The sequence below is a fragment of the Phalangium opilio genome, unplaced genomic scaffold (assembly GCF_054372755.1).
Source record: "Phalangium opilio isolate 3A_F unplaced genomic scaffold, DU_Popi_V2 ptg000013l_1, whole genome shotgun sequence".
In the NCBI taxonomy this organism is placed as follows: Eukaryota; Metazoa; Arthropoda; class Arachnida; order Opiliones; family Phalangiidae; genus Phalangium; species Phalangium opilio.
The window spans coordinates 4,975,196-5,001,858 of NW_028324148.1; the positions used below are offsets into that span (position 1 = coordinate 4,975,196).

At 39.6% G+C, this 26,663-nt stretch overlaps 1 protein-coding gene across 1 annotated transcript; it reads left to right on the top strand.

The window, feature by feature from the left end:
- The first annotated feature begins 18,221 nt into the window (after nt 1–18,221).
- On the top strand, nt 18,222–19,138 carry LOC149707905 (uncharacterized). Its single transcript, XM_089863834.1, has 4 exons — nt 18,222–18,231; nt 18,350–18,525; nt 18,724–18,980; nt 19,045–19,138. The coding sequence occupies exons 1-4, from the start codon at nt 18,222–18,224 to the stop codon at nt 19,136–19,138; spliced, it is 537 nt and encodes a 178-aa protein (XP_089719960.1).
- The last annotated feature ends 7,525 nt before the right edge of the window (nt 19,139–26,663 follow it).

The window sequence follows — 26,663 nt, forward strand, 5'->3', positions numbered from 1 at the left end:
ATCGTCTGCACTTTGCCAAGAAACGTTTTCAAGGCGTAGTTTAATTAAATTCACATTCCAAATATTTCTTATTTAAAAATATGCTTACCAGTCTGGGGATTATTTTAGAGGGGTCTAAGTTTGAAATTTGGGGGGGGGAATAGGGGGCTATGATTCACCCCCCCCCCGAAAAAAAGGCCTAGCGACGCCACTGATTCATTGAATTGTATAATTACTTCAAGTTTAAATTCATTCTTGGGCGACAAAGAAAAGCCATGGATATAATGAATGCGCGTGAGGAAATAGGTTTTCACGCTATATGATAAGCAACTTCCTATCGCCGACGGGACCTTATTCGATGTATACTCTGTTCCAGCTTTAGTCGTCAGCACGCACAAAGCTACGTTACATAGAGATCTAGCTTAGAGTGTGCTGAGAACCAAAGCTGGAACAGAGTATATATCGAATAAGCTTCGTCGAAGTACGCCTTCAACTACAAGGTTACAGAACATGGAAACAAATGATCACGTTCGCTGTTCCTAAATTTTTAACGCGTTCATTGTGAAAGTGTTAAGATTTTGTGTTCAACTGTTACAATTTTTCCAAATAGAAACAAAAATTAGAAGTTGAACGCCAAAATTAAGCGAAGTGTTCAATAAATTACACTTTTTCATCACTTAAACATATCAAGAAACCAAAATCTGATTTTTGAACACTAAAATGTGTTCAAATCTTTAACACACTTTTTTCTGTGTGTCGAGTGACACGTGTCTCTAGAAACTAACCTAGAAAACCATAAGACTAATCTGTACTTGTGCCGCAAAAAACGGGTTGAAAATGGTTAATTCAAACTCAGGCGTTGGCTGGCGCCTTATCAGGGATACTGGATGTTTTAAGAGCAATGAGTAGCCCGAGCCTTTTCACGTACATTCCAACGCGTCTGAGGGAGCAGTTTATATTAACGGAGTCTAGAACGCGCCCCTTCTTGTTTTTCCCTTTCAAGGACAAATTAAGTCCTATTCCGAGCATTCCTCCACCATTTTTTGTGTCCCACCGGACCTATGCCGTTCAGATTTCGCACCCTCCCCCATAATCCTTGATTTGACCTTGAATGGTACAAAAATCTAGGAATTCGGTATACCCTTCTGCGCATGACACGCTGATAACGGTTCCAAAATTTCCCTCTTAAAACATCTAGTATCCCTGGCCATATATTCGTTTTACACGGCATAATATAGTACGGGCTTTGAATCTTCTCATTAGATCGAAGGCACTAAAGCGGCCATTACACGCTCAATGTTTTGCACAAATAAAGTGGGGGACATTTATAAAATTCATCATCTTATAAATTTTTCCCAAGACTTTTAACTAATTGCGCAAATAACAAGTTGGGAAACCAAAATAAACCTCTCCGAGCCGAGACGAATTTACTTTCTAAATTCTAATCTAAACACAGGTCCACCAGCCAGTGAGAAAAACCGGAAATACGTAGTTGTCGGGATATTGCGAAGGTCATTTGTTTAATCGTTTAACATTTCCCTGTGTATCCTCATAATTCTAATGAGGACCTAATATCTATCACTTACAGTAACAGGCGGCTCCATTATCACCCCTAGCATGCTGGCTAATCTTCTGGACACGAATTTTACCTTACCAAAGGCAGGAACCAATCAGACCTAATGCACTAGGTCCCATTGGTTCCTGGCTTTGGCTTAACTAGCCTTTGCCAAACTTAGCCAACGTGTAGCAGAAAGGCATCTTTCAGAGGCATCAACGGAGCCCACCTTTGCTTTAAGTGTGTATTTAACTTTCGGCTCACTCTGAACCGTTAACACCTCTTGAAAGAGGACACGAAACAAGGTCAATTCTAGTTTAAATCTAGGGTTTCTTATTCCATAGACCCAATCGCTTCAACACTTATTGAGACGAAGTATTAAAGTCCATATTATGTAGTGAAATTAAAAGTTGCGTTTACACTATATATAAATGTAGTAAAGCTGAATTAAAAAGTAAACACTAAATTTGAAATGTTAATATAAAAGATGTTCTTGGAATATTGGGATGAAACAGAGCTTTATAGCTACACAACTACTAAAAGAATCGTAATGCCGAAAAATATTTAAAATATTTCCATTTAATATTCTGCAAAAAGGAAATGTTATCGTTTTTAAGAGATCTTATCATCCTACTCGCTTTATATTAACTTTGATATGCGTGTAGTGTTTCGATTCGGATGCAATCTTCATTACTCGTTCTATATAAACTCTCACTTGTGTCATTACATAGAAATAAGTTTATCTTAAATAATTAAATAAATATAATTATTTTTAATTATTTTAATCTTCAATAATTAAAATTAATAATAGTTAAATCGTTTAAAATAAAGTTATTCCTATTATCTTTTGAAACTTTTCTAATATTGACGTTTAAAGTGAAGGGTACCCCTCTTGCCCGCTTTCTTCAAATTTTGGGGTATATATACGATTCGTTTCCATTATAATAATAGATAAAAACGCATTCGCGTGGACCCTTGGTGGAAGCCCTGCCCTGGGGAGGCTAGACGTTTCTCGTAACCCTAGCCGATCGCCGCGTATATCTTAAAACCGAACGATAATGATGGAGAAGGAGCCGGAATGGACAAAGACCTGAAGATGGTGGTGCATAGAAGCTGGTGTCAATGTGGGATTGATTAAGAACAGAAGATGGTGATGCATAGAAGCTGGTGTCAATGTGGGATTGATTAAGAACAGAAGATGGTGGTGCATAGAAGCTGGTGTCAATGTGGGATTGATTAAGAACAGAAGATGGTGGTGCATATAAGCTGGTGTCAATGTGGGATTGACGAAGAACAGAAGATGGTGGTGCTTACGAGCCAGCAAGTTCAGGCTAGTGTCCATGTGGGATGGACAAAGACTAGCAGACTGTGGTCCTTAGAAGCCAGTTAGTAAAGACTGGTGCTGGCAGATGAATGGCCAAATTTCCGTGAACCGCGAACGCGATCCGGAAATCGGGTATTTGTTTGCTCCGATTTGTAAACTGCGAACGCGGTCACGTGGGGTCTGACAGACACACACACAGACACACCCACACGTCCAGTGTAATACCTATCCGTGACATACGTCACTCGGAGAGGTAAAAATGTGTCATGATATTGAAAGCTCAATATGTAGAACAAAAATTTAAAATTTTATTGAACAAATATATTGATCATATTGCACACGATTTATTCAATTATATTGAATCTATTTTATCACAATAAAAAAGTTGATGTTGAGTCCATGGACCGTGTACAATTTTATTGACCAAACATAACGTATAAATCGATAAATACACAGACTTTAGTTTTATTTGAATGCGAAATATAATAAATATAGTTCGTATTTTGAATAACATTTTGAGCAATAAAAACTCACTCAATATATAAGCTCAGTTTTTTACGCAAATATTGTCCAAAATTTACCTCAAATGATTTTCCACTTCCTGATACATATTGTGGCATTATATTTGAACTTTGCACAAATATTAGTCTCAATAACGTTTCATTTATACTTTGTAAATTTTATAACGGCCCGCACGTTTTTTGCGCAAATTATTGAGCGTGTAGGGTGCCCTTTAAGTCGCACTAGTCAAGATCTTACTTTGTTGGTAGTAGGCATGGTAGGCCAACCGTTATCGGTAGATGTTTTTTAATCTAATGTTATCTTGGCTATACTTTTTTAATCTGACGTAATCTTTGTTATACGAGGTTATTTGATATTTGTGATAAGAGACTAAAGGTAGTTTGCCTGTACAATGCAACCTAACCAGACGTGAATAAAACTATCGTCCTCAGTAAGCTTAGTCGGGATTTATAAAACAACAAACATGGTGTCAGAAGTGGTTTAGTTTGTCCTATTTCGTGTATTAAAAACAAAGTTCCTAATGGCCGAAGAAGTGTTACAGCCCCAAGGGTTCGCGCACAACGTTCCAGCGCCAAGACCTATGCTGTGCACTGTGACTTGGCTGAAAACTTCTCCTGTTTTCAAGAAGCGTACAATGACTTTGCTGTGGCCACCGGATTTACGCTACGCCCAGCCCCATTCAAGTCGCTACTCTCCACTCCATATTGGGGGAGGACTGCCGCCGGATCCTGTGTTATCTTCAATTATCAGACACCCATTTCGCTCCAAACAAAAACCCACGTTATCAGCGTCACCTGTTTCGAGTGGAGTTTCAGCAACCAGCTGAATCGGTTGATCAGTACTATACGGCTACGGTCCCTCGTCAAAACCTGTCAGTACGGGACCCTTGAAGACGATCTACTTGGAGATCAGCTCATTTCGGAAAGCAATACAAGAAAACAAGGGCTCTCCTGGATCAATGTCCATATCTTACCTCATTGCCAGAGGCTCTACAGACATTGCGGGTGGCTGCTGCTTCAGCTGCTCAATTGACGCATATAAATATGGACGCCTTCGCAATCTCCACATTACAAAACCGGGCCACCGGTTTCAGCGGCATCAGGGTGCCAAAATTGCGGTTATCAACGTCCCCATCGATCAGGAGAACGGTGCCCGGCCTACGGCCAAACCTGTAACTACTGCTCGCGTCTCAACCTGTTCGCAGCTGTCTGCAGGAAGAAGTCAGCAAGTGTTTCACAGGCGGTTAATTTTACGTCGTACTCGTCAGGATACCAAACAGTAGATCACTTCGGACGTCTCGCCATGACCTCGGCGTCTTCGCAGTGACAGATCCCTAATCAACCGTCGGCAGGTAAACCAGAGCCTCAAGGACTTGTCCGCCAACATGAGCCATGTCTTTTTCAAGACTCGAGGAATCTTCAGAGATCGGAGCCCACAGAAGACCTATTTCAGCTACAAGTACATCACATCGGTAACAAGTCAACGCAATCAAAAATGGAAGCCAGAAAGAAACTCTACTGCGTCCTACATGTTTGCAGTGCGTCAGAGTCCAGACAAAGCTATCCCTTCAAATGCCAATTAGACATCGGGGCAACGTGCAATGTGATATACATCGAGGATATGAAAAAGTTACGGCAACCACTACCGCCCAGTAATCAATCCCCTCCGTCGGCCCTCACCATGTATGATGGGTCCCTTATGACCGTTTTGGGAGACTGTACGCTGTTGTGCCAAGCCGGTTCCATCACCAAACCACTCACGTTCAAAGTCGTCTCTGGACAAGGTCAAAACAAACCCCTACTACTATCGGCGTACACGTGCATGGATATGGGGTTAATTCAAGTTAACGAGATGTGCTTCGGCATCCAGACCACTGCCTGTGCCATGGACACAATACAAGCCCGTTACTCAGCACAGAAGATAGTAGATCGCTTTGGAGAGGTATTTGAAGGCTTGGGGAACTATCCGGAACGTACGAAATAGAGATGGACCCGAACATTAAGCCTGTCCAGCATGCACCCAGGAGGGTCCTCGTAGCAATATTTCCGCAACTAATGGAAAAATTTAACGATTCGGAGAAACTTAACATTATAACAAAGGTCTCAACATCGACAGACTGGATAAGTAAGTAGTTTGGTCATCGTACATAAAAGGAGCCAAGCAACCAGTCAATTAACAAATAATATCCGTATATGTTTTGACCCGAAGGACCTCAATAAAGCCATCAAAAGATCCAAATATCCTATGCCAACCCTCGAAGACGTCTTACCACAGTTAGCGGATGTCAAACTCTTCACAGTTCTCGACGCCAAAAACGGTTTTCATCAAGTCCGACTGACAGAAAAGCGCTCATACCTGACAACGTTCTGGACACCGTTTGGACGATATAGGTATTAGAGGATGCCCTTTGGCATCTCGTCGGCACCAGAAGAATTCAGGATTTAATGGAAGACATTGTAATACAACCCCTTTATAACGGGGCGGCTCACCAGAGAAAGATGGTGGAGCAATTGGAATGGCTGAATGGGGTACATGTAATACACAACGATAGTTTGGTAGTGGGTCGTGGAACTACCATGAAAGAAGGATTGGGGGTTGTTTCACATCACAACCTCACCCTACCATAGCTAGGCAAATGGCAAGGCAGAATCGGCGGTCAAAATCGTTAATCACGTCACAAGAAGGTGTAGTACGCGAAACAGGACGTGTTGCTCGCCATACTGGATTGGAGAAATACCCCGAAACAAGACGGCGTAACACCAACCGAGAAGGTGTTCTCGCGGCAAACCAAGTCTTTACTCCCCACAGATGTGGCAAAACTGAAACCAGAAGTCATACCAGATGTCCCAAAAATTATAGTCCAAAAACAAGAAAGAATGAAGGCATGGTACGACAGAGGAACAAAAGACCTGATACCATTGACTATCGGTCAAGAAGTCAAAATTAATCCGCGCAAAAGGCACCATCCTTGGATAAATGGCATATGTAAGGAATTGGTTGGCCCGAGATCCTACTTATTAGAAACGGAACATGGTAACACACTACGAAGGAATAGACGAGACATTTTAATTCCTGCAGGAAACAATAAGGTAGCTCGAGAGATTCCCCGAACGAGACAAAGTAGGCCAGGGTCCCCAAATGGATCGTTCGTTCCAATGGTACCAAGCTACGAGCCCCAGGAGGCGCAACTTAAGTACGTAAGACAGAGAGGACAAGAAACTAATACAACTCTTGAAAACGTGATTAGACCCAACAGCAGTCAACCAGAAAACAGTTACCGTTCATCACTCGTTAATCAGCAAGCTGGTGATGATGAACGTCGCAGCATGCAGGGAATCAACGAACCTCAAGTACCCGAAACCTTACAGAAGTCGACTCAGCGAACGGACCCGACTAACGCGGCACTTAGTCGGGATTTATAAAACAACAAACATGCTTAAAACGGGTGATTTTCAGAAGACCAGTTGCACTTTTCTATCCCATCCCTCATTCCCTCCATTATTTGTGTCAACTGTCTACCTTTTTGTTGTGGCATCTAAATTTAATTGACGTGAAAACCAGCCAACCTCGCTAAGATGGGCTTCCATCCGCTGCTGCCTTAACCTGTAACCTCACTCCCTCAAACATTTACAAAACATTCTCACTACACTTTTTTATATTCTAACCGAACAAAATAAAACTATTGTGGTCGGAAAACACTTCTCTGTGGTGGTTTTAATGGTTTTTGCATATAGTTATACGTAAAAATTGTTTTTATGAGGTCACTATCTTCATGACTTCGGTATTATGGATGACAAATTTTTCAAGGGGCCCGTGACCACCTCTAAATTTTTTGGAGGGGCTTGTGCCCCACGGGCCCATATAACTTTATGCCTATGAAATTAGCTAAAGTTATTTCTCACAATTTTAAATATTTATTTTCGAGGGATGTGAGTGTAGTGAATTGGGTTTGCGTAATGAGAAATTTGCTTGTTGAGTATTTCGGGGCAACATTTTTGCCTCTCCGAGTGACTATATCATGAGAAGGTTCTATTTCCGGCGTGTATGCCCGTCTGTTTTTACACGCTAGATAGTCGTGTTAGCATATTGCAGATCGAACCAAACATTTCCCAATTTCCGAACGGCATTCACATATCACCGTTTTCACGGAAATTTGGAAAATTGCACTTTGCTACGGTAAATATTGCACTCCTCCGCCGGTAAATATTGCACTCATCCGCCGGTAAACATTGGATTGTAACTGAAAACATAATAAATTGTTTTTCCGTCCTTTCCTCGTGTAGACCAATCTGTCATATTGGCTTCTACCACCGACATCTGCTGGTCTTAGGCCATTCCACATAGACACCCTTTCTGGCTTAGTAGCACCTACTATAGTCTTACGTCTACGAGGTTTCCACCAAAGTTTCACGCAATTGTCCTGTTCTTACCCTTAGCTGAGATTCGAAACCCTTAAATACTACCGATTTGCTAAGGCAAAACATCAGTCCTACGCTTCACTTCAAACGTCATATTTAGTCACCTCTCTCAAAAATGTTCATTGAAAAAACCGAAACTACCATATATTCATCCCACAGAAAAATTCTTAGGGCAGGTACTATCCTCTATTCAAATTAACTTGAAAATAGTTCAATATGAAACTTGTTATTGGAATGCAATAGGTGTGTAGACGGGTCCTGTATTACCTGGTGAAATTTTCAAATTATGTTCTGTCTCTAGATGAATCTACCACGGAGTGCTTAGATTAGGTGAAATAAATTTAATCTTGACTCATCTATATCTATATAAATCAAAGTCCTGACTGACAGACTGACTGATAATCAACGCCCAGCCCAAACCGCTTGCCCTAGAAGGCTGAAAATTTGCAGGAACGTTACTCATAAGTAGCAGGCGAGTATTACGAAAGATATAAAAAGAATCCGCCGCCATCTTAAAAAATGGCGCCCAGAAATGTAAAACCTATCGGCGGGCTGAATGGTCTTTTGGGTTCGATTTGTTGTCATCTTTTTAAATGGCGGCCAAAAATTTAAAGCCCTTCTGTATGGAATAATGTCCGAGTGAAAAGAAATAAAAAAATGTCCCGACGGGCTGCGGGCAACGCCGAGTGCCTTTTCTCCTAGGGTGCTACAAAAATATTAGTCATCAGTAAAATCTACCCATTCTTTATATCATTTTGATGGAATTTCTTGTTACAAGCGAGCGACGCCACGGGTAACAGCTAGTATATCTATATAAATCAAAGTCCTGACAGACTGACTGATAATCAACGCCCAGCCCAAACCGCTTGCCCTGGAAGGCTGAAAATTTGCAGGAACATTACTCATAAGTAGTAGGCGCGTACTAGGAAAGATTTTTCCAATCCGCCGTCATCTTAAAAAATGGCGCTCTGAAACGTAAAGAATCTTCTCTACGCAACAAAGTCCGCGCGTTTCAACCGATTTCACACGGATTTAGTACACTGGCTTCCTTTAAACTTAAGGCGGGCTGAATGGTCTTTCGGGTTCGATTTGTTGCCATCTTTTTAAATGGCGGCCAAAAACTTAAAAACCATTGTTTATGGAATAATGTCCGCGTGAAAAGTAATAAAAAATGTCCCTAGGGCTGACGGGCAACGCCGAGAACCTTCGCTCCTAGAGTGGTGTGTCTGTAAGAAATATTGTAATACTGTGTCTTATTGTGCATTGGCTACCTTGCTAAAACGACCAATGAAACAGTCATAGCATATTTACGTGACCAAGAAAGATCTTTGACGAATAAATAATCAAATCGCTTAAAACGTCACCGTTTCTCTAAAAAAATCTAATTAATAGAAGAATATTTTGGAAAAGGTGGCAGCTAACTATTAGGAGAATATTTTGGAAAAGGTGGCAGCTAATTAGTAGGAGAATATTTTGGAAAAGGTGGCAGCTAATTAGTAGGAGAATATTTTGGAAAAAGTGGCAGCTAATTAGTAGGAGAATATTTTGGAAAAAATGGCAGCTAATTAGTAGGAGAATATTTTGGAAAAGGTGGCAGCTAATTAGTAGGAGAATATTTTGGAAAAGGTGGCAGCTAATTAGTAGGAGAATATTTTGGTAAAGGTGGCAGCTAATTAGTAGGAGAATATTTTGGAAAAGGTGGCAGCTAATTAATAGGAGAATATTTTGGAAAAGGTGGCAGCTAATTAATAGGAGAATATTTTGGAAAAGGTGGCAGCTAATTAATAGCAGAATATTTTGGAAAAGGTGGCAGCTAATTAATAGGAAAATATTTAGAAAAAGGTGGCAAATAATTAATAGGAGAATATTTTGGAAAAGGTGGCAACGAATTATTGGAACCATTGTTTTGGAAAAGGTGGCAGCTAACTATTAGGAGAATATTTTGGAAAAGGTGGTAGCTAATTAGTAGGAGAATGTTTTGGAAAAGGTGGTAGCTAATTAATAGGAAAATAACCTAACCGAACCTAACCTAACCTAACCTACCCGAAACCAAAATATTAAAATTTTAATTTAAAACTTAAAAATTGATGGAACTACCATTAAGATTATACTTCATTTTAAGCACAATTTGTTTATTAATTCTAAATATCTCTTGGCTTGAAAGGAATGAAAGTGAGCGTTTTAATTAGTATCACGAAGCATTTAATTTATATATTTTAAAACTACACCACCGAATCGCTGACAGCTATCGTGTTTCAAGTTATATTGATGTATTTTTTAGGGCATATTCGGACGATTGGGATTTCGGTCCATCGGGAATATAGCCAGTGGGCTAGATTTTGAAATTCTAGCCAAACATTTTCTGTCGAATGCGATTCTGTCCATTGAGATTCGGTTGAATGGGAACCCCCCCCCCATCTGTTTCCGAGCGAGACTAGGGCTTTATCTGCGCACGTTTATAGCATATGTGATTTCCGTTAAACTAAAATCGGCTTACAATCAGTTTTATTTTCAAAAGTAACAACAGTGTAAAACAAGCTATGTCTTATTAAACCAAGATTTCACGCATCGTCTGAAGGGGGTATTAGGGCCCAAATGGGCCAGGAGTTTAAGAGCTTGTAACCCTGAAATGGTTCGGTTTAGACCAAAACGGCTCAGGAAATTTCGACTCCAAATTTTCCAAGGAATCTAGTGTTATAAATACTCGCCACTTTTTTTAAATTCAGAAGAACTGGATTGATAACATCTCTCATTTTTCCCCAGAATATAAGGCCATTCTCATCTTCAAATGTAAAATAGTGGCGAATTAACGTTAGAACAATTCTGGCAACTCAGTGGAGTTCATAAGGCTTGCAATCTGGACAATATAGTTGCCCTTAGGCTCTTATTTCCTCGCAATGCCGACAAAAGAAGAACTGGACCATGGAAATACAAGGATTTCAAAACAACACGCCTCAGCAACCAGCCATGAAAGAAATGCCTTTCATGGCTGGTTGCTGAGGCGTGCAAGAGAAGCGCGGGGCGTTTGTCACGACATGGCGCTGTGAATGATCTCCTGAGACGTGCCTTGCGTTCGGCCGAGGTGCCCTCCATACTGGAACCACCGGGGTTGTCCAGGGACGACGTAAAGCGCCCGGACGGGTTGTCGTTAGTCCCTTGGTCGGGCGGGAAATCTCTCGTTTGGGATTTCACATGCACTGACCCTCTCGCGCCTTCATACCTAGCCTCCTCAGCATCAGCCTTTCTCTGGGCCGCGTCCCAGGCTGAGAGTAATAAGAAGAGAGCGAAATATTCGTCGCTGGAGAACCGTTTTATGTTTGCGGCGGTGGCCATCGAAACTATGGGGTCATTTGGAAGGGAGGGACTCAACTTGGTCCATGACATCGGGCGCCGTATCCGCAACGTCTCTGGAGAAAAACGCGCTGTCGAGTTTTTAATACAACAAATCGCGGTCGCCGTTCAACGCGGCAACGCCGCATCTATTTTAGACACATTTTCTCCTGGTTCGTCTTTGGAGGATTATTTAGTATTTTTACCCTCACTTTGACGTGTCTTCATTGACTTTGTTTTTAGACCTTTTTTTCTCTTTTTGTACAAAATTTTTTTATTATAAACGTATTAAATAAACTATTTTAAATAATTAGAAATGCCTTAGTATTTTTTAAATCGAAAGAAAGAGTATATCATATTCCAAAGTATGGCATTTAGAAATTTCAATCATGACAATAATGAACTATTACCTTTTGTTTAAACCAATCACGTCACTGACCGTGACGTGTAAAAGCTTCTTTGTTGGATATTATTTGGAGCATTTTAACACTTAAACTCGCGAGCTAAACTCACTTTTTTAATCAAGCTGAATAACTCTTTGAGCTCAAGAAAATGTTCTAATGAAAGTTTTAAATGGACGAAGTTAACGTGGTTATTTCAATATCATTAAAAATTTAAAAGCATATAGAAAACTTTTTAAAACAGTATACGCGATAACCTTTCAAACTTAAACTAAAATATAATAAAAAACGATATTCAAATATCGTATGGAAAAGATCAGAGTGCCCACATTTTTCGGACATTTTATAAAAAAAAAACTCGAGAACAACGAGGAAATTAATTGTAGTCCATTTCCCAGACTCATGGCAATTTAATTAAAGAATTCTCTGGCATCCACTAAACAAATCGTTCATGTAGTTTCAAATTATAACAAAAATGAGTCACGCCGCTTTTTCGCCAACTAGTAAAAAGCGTACGACGACATGTTGTTTTTTACTCAACAAGAATTCACCTTGTAAATAGCAAAGCCAGTTTTCGTAATCATCACTTCTCGCTTGAATGTTAATTGCTAAGTCTTACGAATTGTCATACCCAGTAACCGCGTTGTGCAAATTGTGCCTAATCTTTTAATGAACATAATAAAGTGTTAAGTTTAACCTGCGCCTTTTTTCACTGCCGCTTCACGATACGACAATTAGCTTGGTACTGTACAGTCTGTTAGAAAAGTCTTTGCCCGTTGCTTTTTTTTAGGAAAATTTTGAATAACTCAAAAACCGTTGATCACAGAGAATTGATATTTGACACTAAGATAGATATTTTAGTTCCCCATCAAATGAGACCAAATTTGAAGTCGTAGGTCCAAGCACGTGCTAAAAAACGCGAAATTTTCGAAAATCTGAATATGTTCAACTTTTTAAATATTAGTTCTTGGAGAAAATAAATGTGATTTTCGTTATCAGGGGGGTCAATTTATATTCAGAAAGTGTCTTCAATTTCCTTGTATCTTTATTATTTCACAAGATATTTCAATTTGTTTAAATTTATAAAAGTGAGAACCCTCTAAGTTCCACAAAAAGTGAAAATGAAAACCGTTTACCCAGATATCCAGAACATCCCATATAGGGTATTTCTACCTATCTTTTTGTTGATATGACGAATTAGTAAGTTCCAGCTAACTTGAAATTTTCATTATGTTTAAAGGGATACATAAATGTTCTGAATTTTAAGAATTTTGTGTTTTACTTCAATATTGCATGGCCGTTGTAACTGTCACAAGGAATTTTTTTTTAAATGTAAAGACTACTTTCCCATTGGTTTAGTAGCAGGGCCCGAAATAAGGTAAAATTATTATATGACGTGTGTCCAGTAACCCCTCCTTTGACTGGAAAATATATAGAACCCTGCCCTCCGGAGTGTCCAAAAATAGTGTCGAAACCTAATAGTCAAGCTATCTCAACTTCGGAAATATTTTTCGGTCAAAATGAGAAGTGACCTTAATTTTTTTTTTAAATATGGGGCATTTTCAAATTTAATTGGACAATGTCCTGTGTCCTGTGCTTATTCCCGGCCCTGTTTAGTAGTGTTTACCTGTTTGGATTAAATCTCGTAATCTAAGCTGGTGTTAATGACCGAGCTTCACGATATTTTGACTTCACCATGAATAATCAGAACGGTCGGTCTACTCAAGCCAAATATAACCCGTAAGGTGAATGTTCAAAGTAGGTATATTCTTAAGTAGCTGTGATCTTATATTTGAAAAGTTAGTTTGTGTTTTAGTTTATTTGGTCTTTATGCACAGTCACGGTTAGTTAACCAATTTGACCACTAACAATAGAGGATGACTTCACATGTGGATTAGCTGAGGCTGGGTCCACGAATGCCTAGTTATTCACTCTCTTAGGAACGTCCTATTATAGACCCGTAACATATTAGTTTTATGAATAAACCCTGGTTAAGCATTGCTATTTTGAATTTGAGAGTTGTCAAACACATGGTTTAAGTCAATTTTTACAACACCTCTCCTTAGACAAAATCCCCTGTCGTTTTCCCCCATTCTCTAGGCAAAATCCCCCGTCATTTTCCCTCATCCTAGAAGAAAGTAAAGCCCCCAATCTCAAGGCAAAATCCCCGGTCATTTTCCCTCATCCTAGAAGAAAGTAAAGCCCCCATCCATTCTCAAGGCAAAATCCCCGGTCATTTTCCCTCATCCTAGAAGAAAGTAACACCCCCCCCATTCTCAAGGCAAAATCCCCCGGTCATTTTCCCTCATCCTAGAAGAAAGTAAAGCCCCCCATTCTCAAGGCAAAATCCCCGGTCATTTTCCCTCATCCTAGAAGAAAGTAAAGCCCCCCAACCATTCTCAAGGCAAAATCCCCCGGTCATTTTCCCTCAACCTAGAAGAAAGTGAAGCCCCCCCCCCCATTCTCAAGGCAAAATCCCCCGGTCATTTTCCCTCATCCTAGAAGAAAGTAAAGCCCCCCACCCATTCTCAAGGCAAAATCCCCCGGTCATTTTCCCTCAACCTAGAATAAAGTAAAGCCCCCCATTCTCAAGGCAAAATCCCCCGGTCATCTTCCCTCATCCTAGAAGAAAGTAAAGCCTCCACCCATTCTCAAGGCAAAATCCCCCGGTCATTTTACCTCATCCTAGAAGAAAGAAACCCCCCCCCCCAATTCTCAAGGCAAAATCCCCCGGTCATTTTACCGCTATCTTAGAAACACCTCACTTGGACAGACTGTTGGATTTCTTACTTACGGTTTCAGTGTTACTTTTGCCAATTAATATTAAAAAAATTCCTTTTTATATAAAAATATTTTATTATCATAAGTAATTATGTGTTTAACTGCTTAAGGTTTTGAAATATGTAGAGCTCCAATAAATTGATAAAAGAGGCAAACAAGATAGAGACTGTGGCAGTTACAATAAACGTCCTGCATGATTCGTGTGCCGAAATTACCAAGATCTACTTAACATACTTTATAAATTTTAAATTCCAATAGCTCAACTCGGCTCGCATTTTGGCTTCATAAAAACATTGAAACTAATGAATATTTTTCGAAATTTTTAAAAACTAGGACTACGTTGCATATAATATAGGAAGCAATGATAACATTATAATCAAAATCTTCCTAGACCCACAACGGAGGCGTTTAAATATGAACTATGAATTCATTTTATGTGAAATTGTTTCATACGGACTAAGGAAGACTTAGCATTAAACACCAAGATCAGTTATACAGAAAAATATTTATTAACAATTTTGTTTCAAAAATTATTTAGTAATCGAGCATACGACCGTGCACACTTAAACATTTTATTAGCCGTTTGCGAAACGACAGGCATAGGGTTTCACAATAGTTTGACGGCAGCAAATTGTAAGCGTTTTGGACCATCAGCAGTAGATCTTCGTTATTATTTGGAACTCTTTTCTCCATGAGTTGAACTACTGCTGACCAAAGGTTCTCAACCGGGTTCAAATCGGGGGACTAGGCAGGCCAGTTCAACGTCTGTATTCCTTCACCGTTCAAGAAGGCCGTTACGACCCTAGCAGTGTGCGCTGGACACTGCATGAAATGGAAACTGAAAACCAAAAATATTTATAAAACATCATGGTCCTTCGGGGAAAACAGTAAATTAATAATACTCTGCTGCATGTTGCAATTCGTAAATTGCGGCTGCCGATGGAATCATGGCTTCCGGCAAAACGTTTATGTAAGCGTTACCGGTCAACCTGCCCTGGATATAGTGGAGGATTCCGGCTTGATTATTTCCCAAGCAACACCACATATTGACGCTGAAGCGGCCACTCGTCTTAGTCTCTTCGATGTTCCGCTGTTGCGCTCTTTGGGAGCGCCTCCTGGATACCCACAAAGTTGGCGCGGAAGAAGAGCTCTGGAAGGTCTAAAATGGATATCTCAAAGTGAGCGTTTAAACGCTTATTGAACAACAACTACTATATAATACTTTTTCTTCAGAAAAGAGAATATATTTCTCCAAAGTTTCTCTTGGCCAAGTCAAGAACTCTCGAAAAAACTCCATTCGCTCTCGTCTGTGCCTTGCCGTTAACATTGATTTACATAAAGAGCGTCGTCGTCTTACACCGTGCTTCTTGAGGTTTCGCAACAGGGTTGGAACCGACAGACTGCTTCCGGTGATGTCTTCCCACATATGTCCAATATTTCGCAATGAAAGCTTCGGCCTGCGAAGAGCCTCTCTTGCCAGTCTTCGTCCCTGGACATCGTTTAATACCGGTGGTCTACCTTCTCGTGGTAAATCTTTCACAACGAGAAGTAACAGAAAGATTATTGGCTATTTACAACGAAAATACTAATTGAACCACGATGAAATAAACCCATTACAACCGTGAAACTAATTTACACAAATATACCATACCATGACACGACCATGTTGACGATATCTGGTGTAAGTATACTTAGCGCCGCATACGGAACATCCAATCGCACCTGCAATATTCGCCCATGTTTCCCCTCGATCTCTCAACGCGACAATTTGAACTCGATCAGCTTCCGTAATTCGAGGCATGATTGAGAATAAGTGACATTTATCCGAGAAGGGATATTTATATAGTCGAATACCTTTAAACATAACCAAAATGAGAAGTTTTTTTGGATAAATGTTTGGGTTTGAGTAAAATATATGTCTTGTCGATCTTGGACATTTTTAACGTAGTCCTCTAATTCGGCCTTATACGCTCTTTTTTCCACAAATTAAATGGGGGACATCGATAAAATTCATTATCTTAAAGATTTTAAACAAAACATTTCACTAATTGTGCAAATCAAAATCCAACATATTGTAGAATGCCTAATATTTAAAAAAACATTAAAACCGCAAATGATGTTCCGTTTCCTAAAAAACTATTGAGGCATTTTATTTGAACTTTGCAGAAAATAATTGTGTGGATAACGTTTTATTTATACTTTGTAACTAAAACGACGGGCCCCACGTTTTTTTTGCGCAGATTATTGAGTGTGTAGGGTTCCCTTTATCCAAAAAAGATCGAGGGGAAACATGGGCGAATATTGCAGGTGCGATTGGATGTTCCGTATGCGGCGCTAAGTATACTTACACCAGATATCGTCAACATGGTCGTGTCATGGTCAGTGTTGTGCACATTTATTTCGATATATCTTTTTACCTATCAAAATATTTTTGTTTTCGCCCCTATCAATTTTTTACCTATCAAAATATTTTTGTTTTCGCCCCTATCAATTTTTTACCTATCAAAATATTTTTGTTTTCGCCCCTATCAATTTTTTACCTATCAAAATATTTTTGTTTTCGCCCCTATCAATTTTTTACCTATCAAAATATTTTTGTTTTCGCCCCTATCAATTTTTTACCTATCAAAATATTTTTGTTTTCGCCCCTATCAATTTTTTACCTATCAAAATATTTTTGTTTTCGCCCCTATCAATTTTTTACCTATCAAAATATTTTGGATTTCGCCCCTATCAATTTTTTACCTATCAAAATATTTTGGATTTCGCCCCTATCAATTTTTTACCTATCAAAATATTTTGGATTTCGCCCCTATCAATTTTTTACCTATCAAAATATTTTGGATTTCGCACCTATCAATTTTTTACCTATCAAAATATTTTGGATTTCGCACCTATCAATTTTTTACCTATCAAAATATTTTGGATTTCGCACCTATCAATTTTTAACCTATCAAAATATTTTGGATTTTGCACCTATCAATTTTTTACCTATCAAGGATAGGTTTTTACAAGTTCCCGTGATGAAATAGATAACATACATAAGGAGAAGGAGCTTAGTTACTACCGCGAAATTTCCGATTAATTTTATGTGTAATTTCTTTTGACTGATCACTAGAATATATAAACCGATTCGCGGAAACAATCCAATGAATCTGCAGGCCAGCTTCGGAGGGAGAAATACCGCGAAAAGGGACAGATTCAAAATAACTGAGGAGTTACAGCCTTTCATTCCTTCGGCATATTGTCCATCGCTTGAAACTTTCGTTCACACCGGGAGGGTGGGACCGTGGGAGGGGTGGCGAGAGTTAGCAGATTCCGGGTTAGAGCCCTGAGACCTAACCGAGGCTCTTTTTTTCAGGCGCATGCGCGATTTTTTTCTCCGGACCGTCGGCCGCTAAAATTTACTCTCGCGTGAGTCGCGACGGCGCGAGTCGTTAGGCTTAGAAATTTGAAACTTGGTTTTTTCTCTCTCTAACGTCAGTGATGACGTACTTGCGCACCGCTGATGCGTAGTAGCTACTAGTCGGCCTCGGGTATTTCTCTCTCCAGACCTACCGCTGCTGTATACCGGGAAGAGGGAACGAAAGCAATTCACAAAAATTTTATTAAATATATTAGATATATCATTTTTGCTTTCAAATATTTTTAATAGGTAGCGATACCTATCAAATTTAAATTAAATTAAATATTCTTAAAAACTAATGAATCAGGAAAAGTATCAAAAAAATTCCTTAGGAATCGGAACTTTCAAACTCAATTTTTCATGCCTATCATTTATAGGTTGATCTATCACTATCAAAATCGGTCAAATGATAGCTAGATTTTTTTCCAACTATCAAATAAAGTATCAGATTCAAAAAAGATATGATAGTGCCCATCACTGGTCATTTACACAAATATACCATACCATGACTCATGGTATGGTGTATTTGTCTAAATTAGTTTCACGGTTGTAATGGGTTTATTTCATCGTGGTTCAATTAGTATTTTCGTTGTAAATAGCCAATAATCTTTCTGTTACTTCTCGTTGTGAAAGATTTACCACGAGAAGGTAGACCACCGGTATTAAACGATGTCCAGGGACGAAGACTGGCAAGAGAGGCTCTTCGCAGGCCGAAGCTTTCATTGCGAAATATTGGACATATGTGGGAAGACATCACCGGAAGCAGTCTGTCGGTTCCAACCCTGTTGCGAAACCTCAAGAAGCACGGTGTAAGACGACGACGCTCTTTATGTAAATCAATGTTAACGGCAAGGCACAGACGAGAGCGAATGGAGTTTTTTCGAGAGTTCTTGACTTGGCCAAGAGAAACTTTGGAGAAATATATTCTCTTTTCTGAAGAAAAAGTATTATATAGTAGTTGTTGTTCAATAAGCGTTTAAACGCTCACTTTGAGATATCCATTTTAGACCTTCCAGAGCTCTTCTTCCGCGCCAACTTTGTGGGTATCCAGGAGGCGCTCCCAAAGAGCGCAACAGCGGAACATCGAAGAGACTAAGACGAGTGGCCGCTTCAGCGTCAATATGTGGTGTTGCTTGGGAAATAATCAAGCCGGAATCCTCCACCATATCCAGGGCAGGTTGACCGGTAACGCTTACATAAACGTTTTGCCGGAAACCATGATTCCATCGGCAGCCGCAATTTACGAATTGCAACATGCAGCAGAGTATTATTAATTTACTGTTTTCCCCGAAGGACCATGATGTTTTATAAATATTTTTGGTTTTCAGTTTCCATTTCATGCAGTGTCCAGCGCACACTGCTAGGGTCGTAACGGCCTTCTTGAACGGTGAAGGAATACAGACGTTGAACTGGCCTGCCTAGTCCCCCGATTTGAACCCGGTTGAGAACCTTTGGTCAGCAGTAGTTCAACTCATGGAGAAAAGAGTTCCAAATAATAACGAAGATCTACTGCTGATGGTCCAAAACGCTTACAATTTGCTGCCGTCAAACTATTGTGAAACCCTATGCCTGTCGTTTCGCAAACGGCTAATAAAATGTTTAAGTGTGCACGGTCGTATGCTCGATTACTAAATAATTTTTGAAACAAAATTGTTAATAAATATTTTTCTGTATAACTGATCTTGGTGTTTAATGCTAATTCTTCCTTAGTCCGTATGAAACAATTTCTCATAAAATGAATTCATAGTTCATATTTAAACGCCTCCGTTGTGGGTCTAGGAAGATTTTGATTATAATGTTATCATTGCTTCCTATATTATATGCAACGTAGTCCTAGTTTTTAAAAATTTCGAAAAATATTCATTAGTTTCAGTGTTTTTATGAAGCCAAAATGCGAGCCGAGTTGAGCTATTGGAATTTAAAATTTATAAAGTATGTTAAGTAGATCTTGGTAATTTCGACACACGAATCATGCAGGACGTTTATTGTAACTGCCGCAGTTAAACACATAATTACTTATGATAATAAAATATTTTTATATAAAAAGGAATTTTTTTAATATTAATTGGCAAAAGTAACACTGAAACCGTAAGTAAGAAATCCAACAGTCTGTCCAAGTGAGGTGTTTCTAAGATAGCGGTAAAATGACCGGGGGATTTTGCCTTGAGAATGGGGGGGTTACTTTCTTCTAGGATAAGGGAAAATGACCGGGGGATTTTGCCTTGAGAATGGGTGGGGGGCTTTACTTTCTTCTAGGATGAGGGAAGATGACCGGGGGATTTTGCCTTGAGAATGGGGGGCTTTACTTTATTCTAGGTTGAGGGAAAATGACCGGGGGATTTTGCCTTGAGAATGGGTGGGGGGCTTTACTTTCTTCTAGGATGAGGGAAAATGACCGGGGGATTTTGCCTTGAGAATGGGGGGGCTTCACTTTCTTCTAGGTTGAGGGAAAATGACCGGGGAATTTTGCCTTGAGAATGGGTGGGGGGCTTTACTTTCTTCTATGATGAGGGAAAATGACCGGGGATTTTGCCTTGAGAATGGGGGGGCTTTACTTTCTTCTAGGATGAGGGAAAATGACCGGGGGATTTTGCCTTGAGAATGGGGGGGGGGTTACTTTCTTCTAGGATGAGGGAAAATGACCGGGGGATTTTGACTTGAGAATGGGGGGGTGTTACTTTCTTCTAGGATGAGTGAAAATGACCGGGGATTTTGCCTTGAGAATGGGTGGGGGCTTTACTTTCTTCTAGGATGAGGGAAAATGACCGGGGATTTTGCCTTGAGATTGGGGGGCTTTACTTTCTTCTAGGATGAGGGAAAATGACGGGGGATTTTGCCTAGAGAATGGGGGGTTTACTCTCTTCTAGGATAGGCGAAACGGACCAGAGGATTTTGCCTTGAGAATGGGAGGGGGGTTACTTTCTTCTAGGATGGGTGAAAATGACCGGGGGATTTTGCCTTGAGAATGGGGGAAAACGACAGGGGATTTTGTCTAAGGAGAGGTGTTGTAAAAATTGACTTAAACCATGTGTTTGACAACTCTCAAATTCAAAATAGCAATGCTTAACCAGGGTTTATTCATAAAACTAATATGTTACGGGTCTATAATAGGACGTTCCTAAGAGAGTGTATAACTAGGCATTCGTAGACCAAGCCTCAGCTAATCCACATGTGAAGTCATCCTCTATTGTTAGTGGTCAAATTGGTTAAATAACCGTGACTGTGCATAAAGACCAAATAAACTAAAACACAAACTAACTTTTCAAATATAAGTTCACAGCTACTTAAGAAAATACCTACTTTGAACATTCACCTTACGGGTTATATTTGGCTTGAGTAGACCGACCGTTCTGATTATTCATGGTGAAGTCAAAATATCGTGAAGCTCGGTCATTAACACCAGCTTAGATTACGAGATTTAATCCAAACAGGTAAACACTACTAAACAGGGCCGGGAATAAGCACAGGACACAGGACATTGTCCAATTAAATTTGAAAATGCCCCATATTTAAAAAAAAATTAAGGTCACTTCTCATTTTGACCGATAAATATTTCCGAAGTTGAGATAGCTTGACTATTAGGTTTCGACACTATTTTTGGACACTCCGGAGGACAGGGTTCTATATATTTTCCAGTCAAAGGAGGGGTTACTGGACACACGTCATATAATAATTTTACCTTATTTCGGGCCCTGCTACTAAACCAATGGGAAAGTAGTCTTTACATTTAAAAAAAAATTCCTTGTGACAGTTACAACGGCCATGCAATATTGAAGTAAAACACAAAATTCTTAAAATTCAGAACATTTATGTATCCCTTTAAACATAATGAAAATTTCAAGTTAGCTGGAACTTACTAATTCGTCATATCAACAAAAAGATAGGTAGAAATACCCTATATGGGATGTTCTGGATATCTGGGTAAACGGTTTTCATTTTCACTTTTTGTGGAACTTAGAGGGTTCTCAATTTTATAAATTTAAACAAATTGAAATATCTTGTGAAATAATAAAGATACATGGAAATTGAAGACACTTTCTGAATATAAATTGACCCCCCTGATAACGAAAATCACATTTATTTTCTCCAAGAACTAATATTTAAAAAGTTGAACATATTCAGATTTTCGAAAATTTCGCGTTTTTTAGCACGTGCTTGGACCTACGACTTCAAATTTGGTCTCATTTGATGGGGAACTAAAATATCTATCTTAGTGTCAAATATCAATTCTCTGTGATCAACGGTTTTTGAATTATTCAAAATTTTCCTAAAAAAAAGCAACGGGCAAAGACTTTTCTAACAGACTGTACTTCGTTATGATGGCGCGTTTTACTAATCGCGAAAAGTTGGATATGATTTACGTTATGGGTGAATGCCGAGGAAATTCTCGCCAGGCAGTTATTTTGTACACCGAACGCTTTCCGAACCGAAGGCCACCTGCTCGAAGGACTTTTGGTAAGCTAGAATCTAACCTACTAGCAGAAGGTAGCTTTACGGTTCAACGACGTCTACGTAGGGTTGACCGGATAGTTGGAAACGAAGCCCGAGAGATGGACATTGTGGCAAGGTTCGAAGCCGACCCTCACATCAGCAGTAGAGCGGTAGGAGACGAGTGTTGCATTAGCCATCGTACAGTTCTGTCGATTTTGCATCGAAACCGATTCCATCCTTACCGAATTCACCTACACCAAGCGTTAACAGGGGATGACTATCTTAGGCGTCAGGACTTTTGTATGGCAATGCGGTACCTCGATGAAGAAATGCCAGGTTTCCTTAGCAAGGTTATGTTCTCTGACGAAGCTACATTCCATCGAGATGGAACAGTCAACCGACATAACCTTCACTATTGGTCGCAGCAAAATCCTCACTGGCTTCGGGAGCATTACCATCAGGTGCGTTGGAAAACCAATGTGTGGGTTGGCATCATGGGCGACAGAATCATTGGGCCATTCTTTTTTGACGAGAACATCACCGGGCAACGTTACTTGGAGTTTTTGCGTCAAGAGTTTTCTGATGCCATTAATGATTTACCATTGGCAGTAGTGAGGGATATGTGGTTCCATCAGGATGGCGCGCCACCGCACTTCGCCGTACCCGTAAGAGAGTGGCTGAATAACCAGTTCCCTAACCGATGGATTGGTAGGGGTGGACCAACACCCTGGCCTCCGAGGTCTCCTGACCTAACTCCGTTAGATTTCTTCCTCTGGGGCTATGGCAAGGGAAAGGTACGCAACTGAACCAGATTCACCCGACGACCTTAAAGCCAGAATAAGAATCGCCATTGCGAACATCACCCCAGGAATGCTTCGCCACGTACGCGAATCAATGGCCAGTAGACTTGAAGAATGTCTACATCAGGAAGGTAGACACATCGAACATTTGCGCTGAAGGACATTAATTTCCTGTTTGTTGCAGCATTAATCTTGCAATATTTATGATAAAAAACCAATTTTTCATTAACATTATTGTATTGATTTCTAATAAATTCTCATTTTTGTGATAATTTGAAACTACATGAACGATTTGTTTAGTGGATGCCAGAGAATTCTTTAATTAAATTGCCATGAGTCTGGGAAATGTACTACAATTAATTTCCTAATCGATCTCGAGTTTTTTTTGTTATAAAATGTCCGAAAAATGTGGGCACTCTGATCTTTTCCACACTGTATACAAACTTAAATAATTTTCTCTTCCGCGTATACTTCAAATTATTCGCATGACTGAATTCCTTCTCCTGAAACCTTAAACAAATAGTAAACGAAAGTACGGCGCAAGTACCGGCTTTGTTGTTATCGGTGGTCAAGTTCTATGATTGCGACTTCAAGTTATGGTCCAGAAAAATTTGTTTTATGCTCTCATATATTAAAGCTATGTTCACACTTACTTGGGAGTAGGTTGGGAACTGGTTAAGGCCGGTAAAAATAATATCCCTGCAAAATAGAAACTAGCATCCAAATTAGAAAAGGGTTCCCGGCACTTCACGAAACAACTTCAAGAAACCACTTTTTTATTTATTTTAAATATGTGATAATAAATGAACGGGTGACTGGTTCTGATATGCCTTCATTCTTTCTTTCTTTCTCCTTATCCGTTGTAGGAAAATAATCACATGTTAATCCTGGGCCATGGGCAGCCGCATAGTTATTACAGGTAGTTATCAGTTTTTCTATAATGCCTTTATGCCTGTGCTATTCCACTCCTAGTAGTGTCTTTATGGGTCCTAGGTCGAAGGTTCTTATTGTCATACCCTGAGATATTGTTTGATATATCTGTGCTACTTCTGTTTTGGTATTTGCTAAGATGACTGGTATATAATTCGTACGCAAAATTTGCTAAATCCATACTTGCAAAACATTCTATCCAGCGCTTAATACCATTGTCGTCCGCTCTGTGGTATAGTAGCCCGTATAGGGCCTTAAAAACTATGATGCACGTACCCTCTACTTCGGCACAATAGTCAGGGATATGTTACATACAGGGTGTTACAAAAAGATGTGTCACAAATTCAGGGGCGCATTCTACGGGTCAAAACAAGACTAAGTCACCAAAGAACTATGGTCCAAAACTGAAGACCCGCGGAGATACGGGCCATCAAAGTATCACGTAAAATGCGATGAATTTTCCCTTCAAGTGCAGCGACGAATATGGCTTGACCATATTGTTTTCAATTAATTGGTCATAATTGAAAAAGATTCGATATTTAAGAAACGATCGATTCTGGGGGCAGAGCTAAAAGCATTTTAGACCAAAAAATTAAACATATAATTTGGTAAAGTGTTTTAATTTATCCTAAAGTTACAGCGGCGTTTTCAGATCGCTGTAGTTGCTGAGTGGCTTGGTTTTTCATTCATTAAAACGATGGCCCATTCAACTTCTTTGTAAAGCCAACGAGTAAAGCGCTTTTACGTGTAAGCAAGAGCGCCTAGTTATTGGAAAGATGTCGTGACAACGGCATGAACCTAGTAAAACCGGCGTTTTTAACCAGACAGTGGTATTATTACCCAATCTCGCATGTCTGTTATCGAACCCCTGTGGAAGTTACGTTTGCCATCGAACATTCGTGGATATCTGTGTCGTGGGACATTCTTCTAAGACAGATTCACTATCGGCCACGTATGCAATAAATGACGCATACGGCGACAAACGACCAATGTTATTTCTCACGTGATTGTAATACTGTATGACGCGTAATCCTTCGAAAAGTGGTCGCTTAAGTACATTGCTGCTAGTAATGATTGATAACTACGCCTGCTAGATCAAATGTCAACTAGTACATTACAATGTTTTTTAAAGGGTGCAATGAGCATCGAGATAGTATTTTATTAATTCAATTTTACAAAATTTGTTCAAAATGTTGTCCTTGAGCTCTTACGCAAGCTTCGGCCCTCTTAACGGAAGACCCACTAACTCGTTCAAAGATTTCTGGTGTATTTCTGATGGTTTCGCATGTCTCAATGATCCGTCGACGTAACTCTTCGATGTTTGGAACTTCCGTTTGGTAAACCATGTTCTTCAAATGACCCCAATGAAAGAAATCCAAAGGGTTGAGGTCGGGCGAACGAGCTGGCCAAGCAACAGGTCCTCCACAACCGAACCACCTTATTTTCAGGTGTAGAAGTTTCACTGACTTCATCCTCTCTTGTAGAAGAACAAAAACTTGTCGTTTTAGCTTTACAAATTGATACAAAATCATTAATAACCTCTATCTTATCAGACTCTTTGGAAAAATGTACTGTATCCAAAGTTTTATCACCTAAAGTAAATGATAAATTAAATTCTGTCTTATAATGGACCTGAGTAATTGGGTTCATAAGTATAAATATTGGGCTAAATGGAAAAAGCCATGACAATAAACGATTGCAAACACTCTGACCTACTCACAAGGATTTAATTTCAAAAATTTAGAAAGTTCTCCTTAAGTTTAAATTGTTCTAAATCTCTGGTTTAATTCCTTTTACGATTCTGACTTTTGGACAACTTCTTGTTTTTAGATAACGTCGATGAACTTGACAACTCCATTTTTAGCGCCGTAAATAAATAAAAAGTAGATAAGCTAGAACAGATACACCATGAGTTATGGAAACTTGCTGCATGAGTCATGACTCGCGCTGAGAGGTGAAAAGTTTTCCACGTGACGCGACCCTAGTAGTAGTCTGGTGAACTAGAACGGAAAAAGGGAGGGTAGGAGTTTTCATCTCTTTCGCTAGATTCTAGCTAACGCGCCTATTCACATTTTTACTCCCTCTCGCCTCTCTCTCCTCTCTGCTAAGGGCTCTTAGCACCGCCACTACGACGGGGAACGGCGCTGCGCATAATACCGAATTGGTCTATTGACCTATTTAGGCGCCCTAGTAAAATTTTAGGGCGGTGCAATGTACCCATGTACCCCCACCCGTTCCTACGCCACTGCTTTCTTCCAGCCCTATGAGAGTCCACCCTGATCGTCTTCTGAACTACTACTTCAAGTTTCTTCTTCTGTTATTGAGTCTATAGTTCCTCTTGCTCGGAACACTGTTAGAAAAAGGCGTTCACAACCCGTTCAAAATAGATAGTCGCGTTCTAAAGTGAACAAAACTCAAAATTGGTTCCGTGCACTCAATGGTTTGTTCAATGACTATGAGCTTGTTCAATTTAGAACCAAAACAATAAATGACGTCATGGACTAGAATCGCTCAAAGTATGTCGTTCAACTTAGAACGAAAACAAGTTGAGAAAACCAAAATATTACCTCTCCGAGTGAAGAGGACTACTTACAAACTCAGTTATGGAAATGTTTATTTTTTATTTATGAACAAATACTGAAGTTAAAATTTATGATATATTAAAGCAGTATACAAAGCATAGCGAATATACTGTAAATCAGACGACATTTTACATCCAATAAGGATATACTTGTACACATTAAAATCATCCGATGGGGGAAAAAACGGGAAATGAAGAGAAAAAA

Bases quoted from the DNA above. Each gene is read 5' to 3' on its own strand.
- LOC149707905 (XM_089863834.1), top strand. The intron at 18,526-18,723 runs GTAAGACGACGA...TATCCATTTTAG, and splicing joins GAAACCTCAAGAAGCACGGT to ACCTTCCAGAGCTCTTCTTC. The intron at 18,981-19,044 runs GTATTATTAATT...TTTGGTTTTCAG, and splicing joins GAATTGCAACATGCAGCAGA to TTTCCATTTCATGCAGTGTC.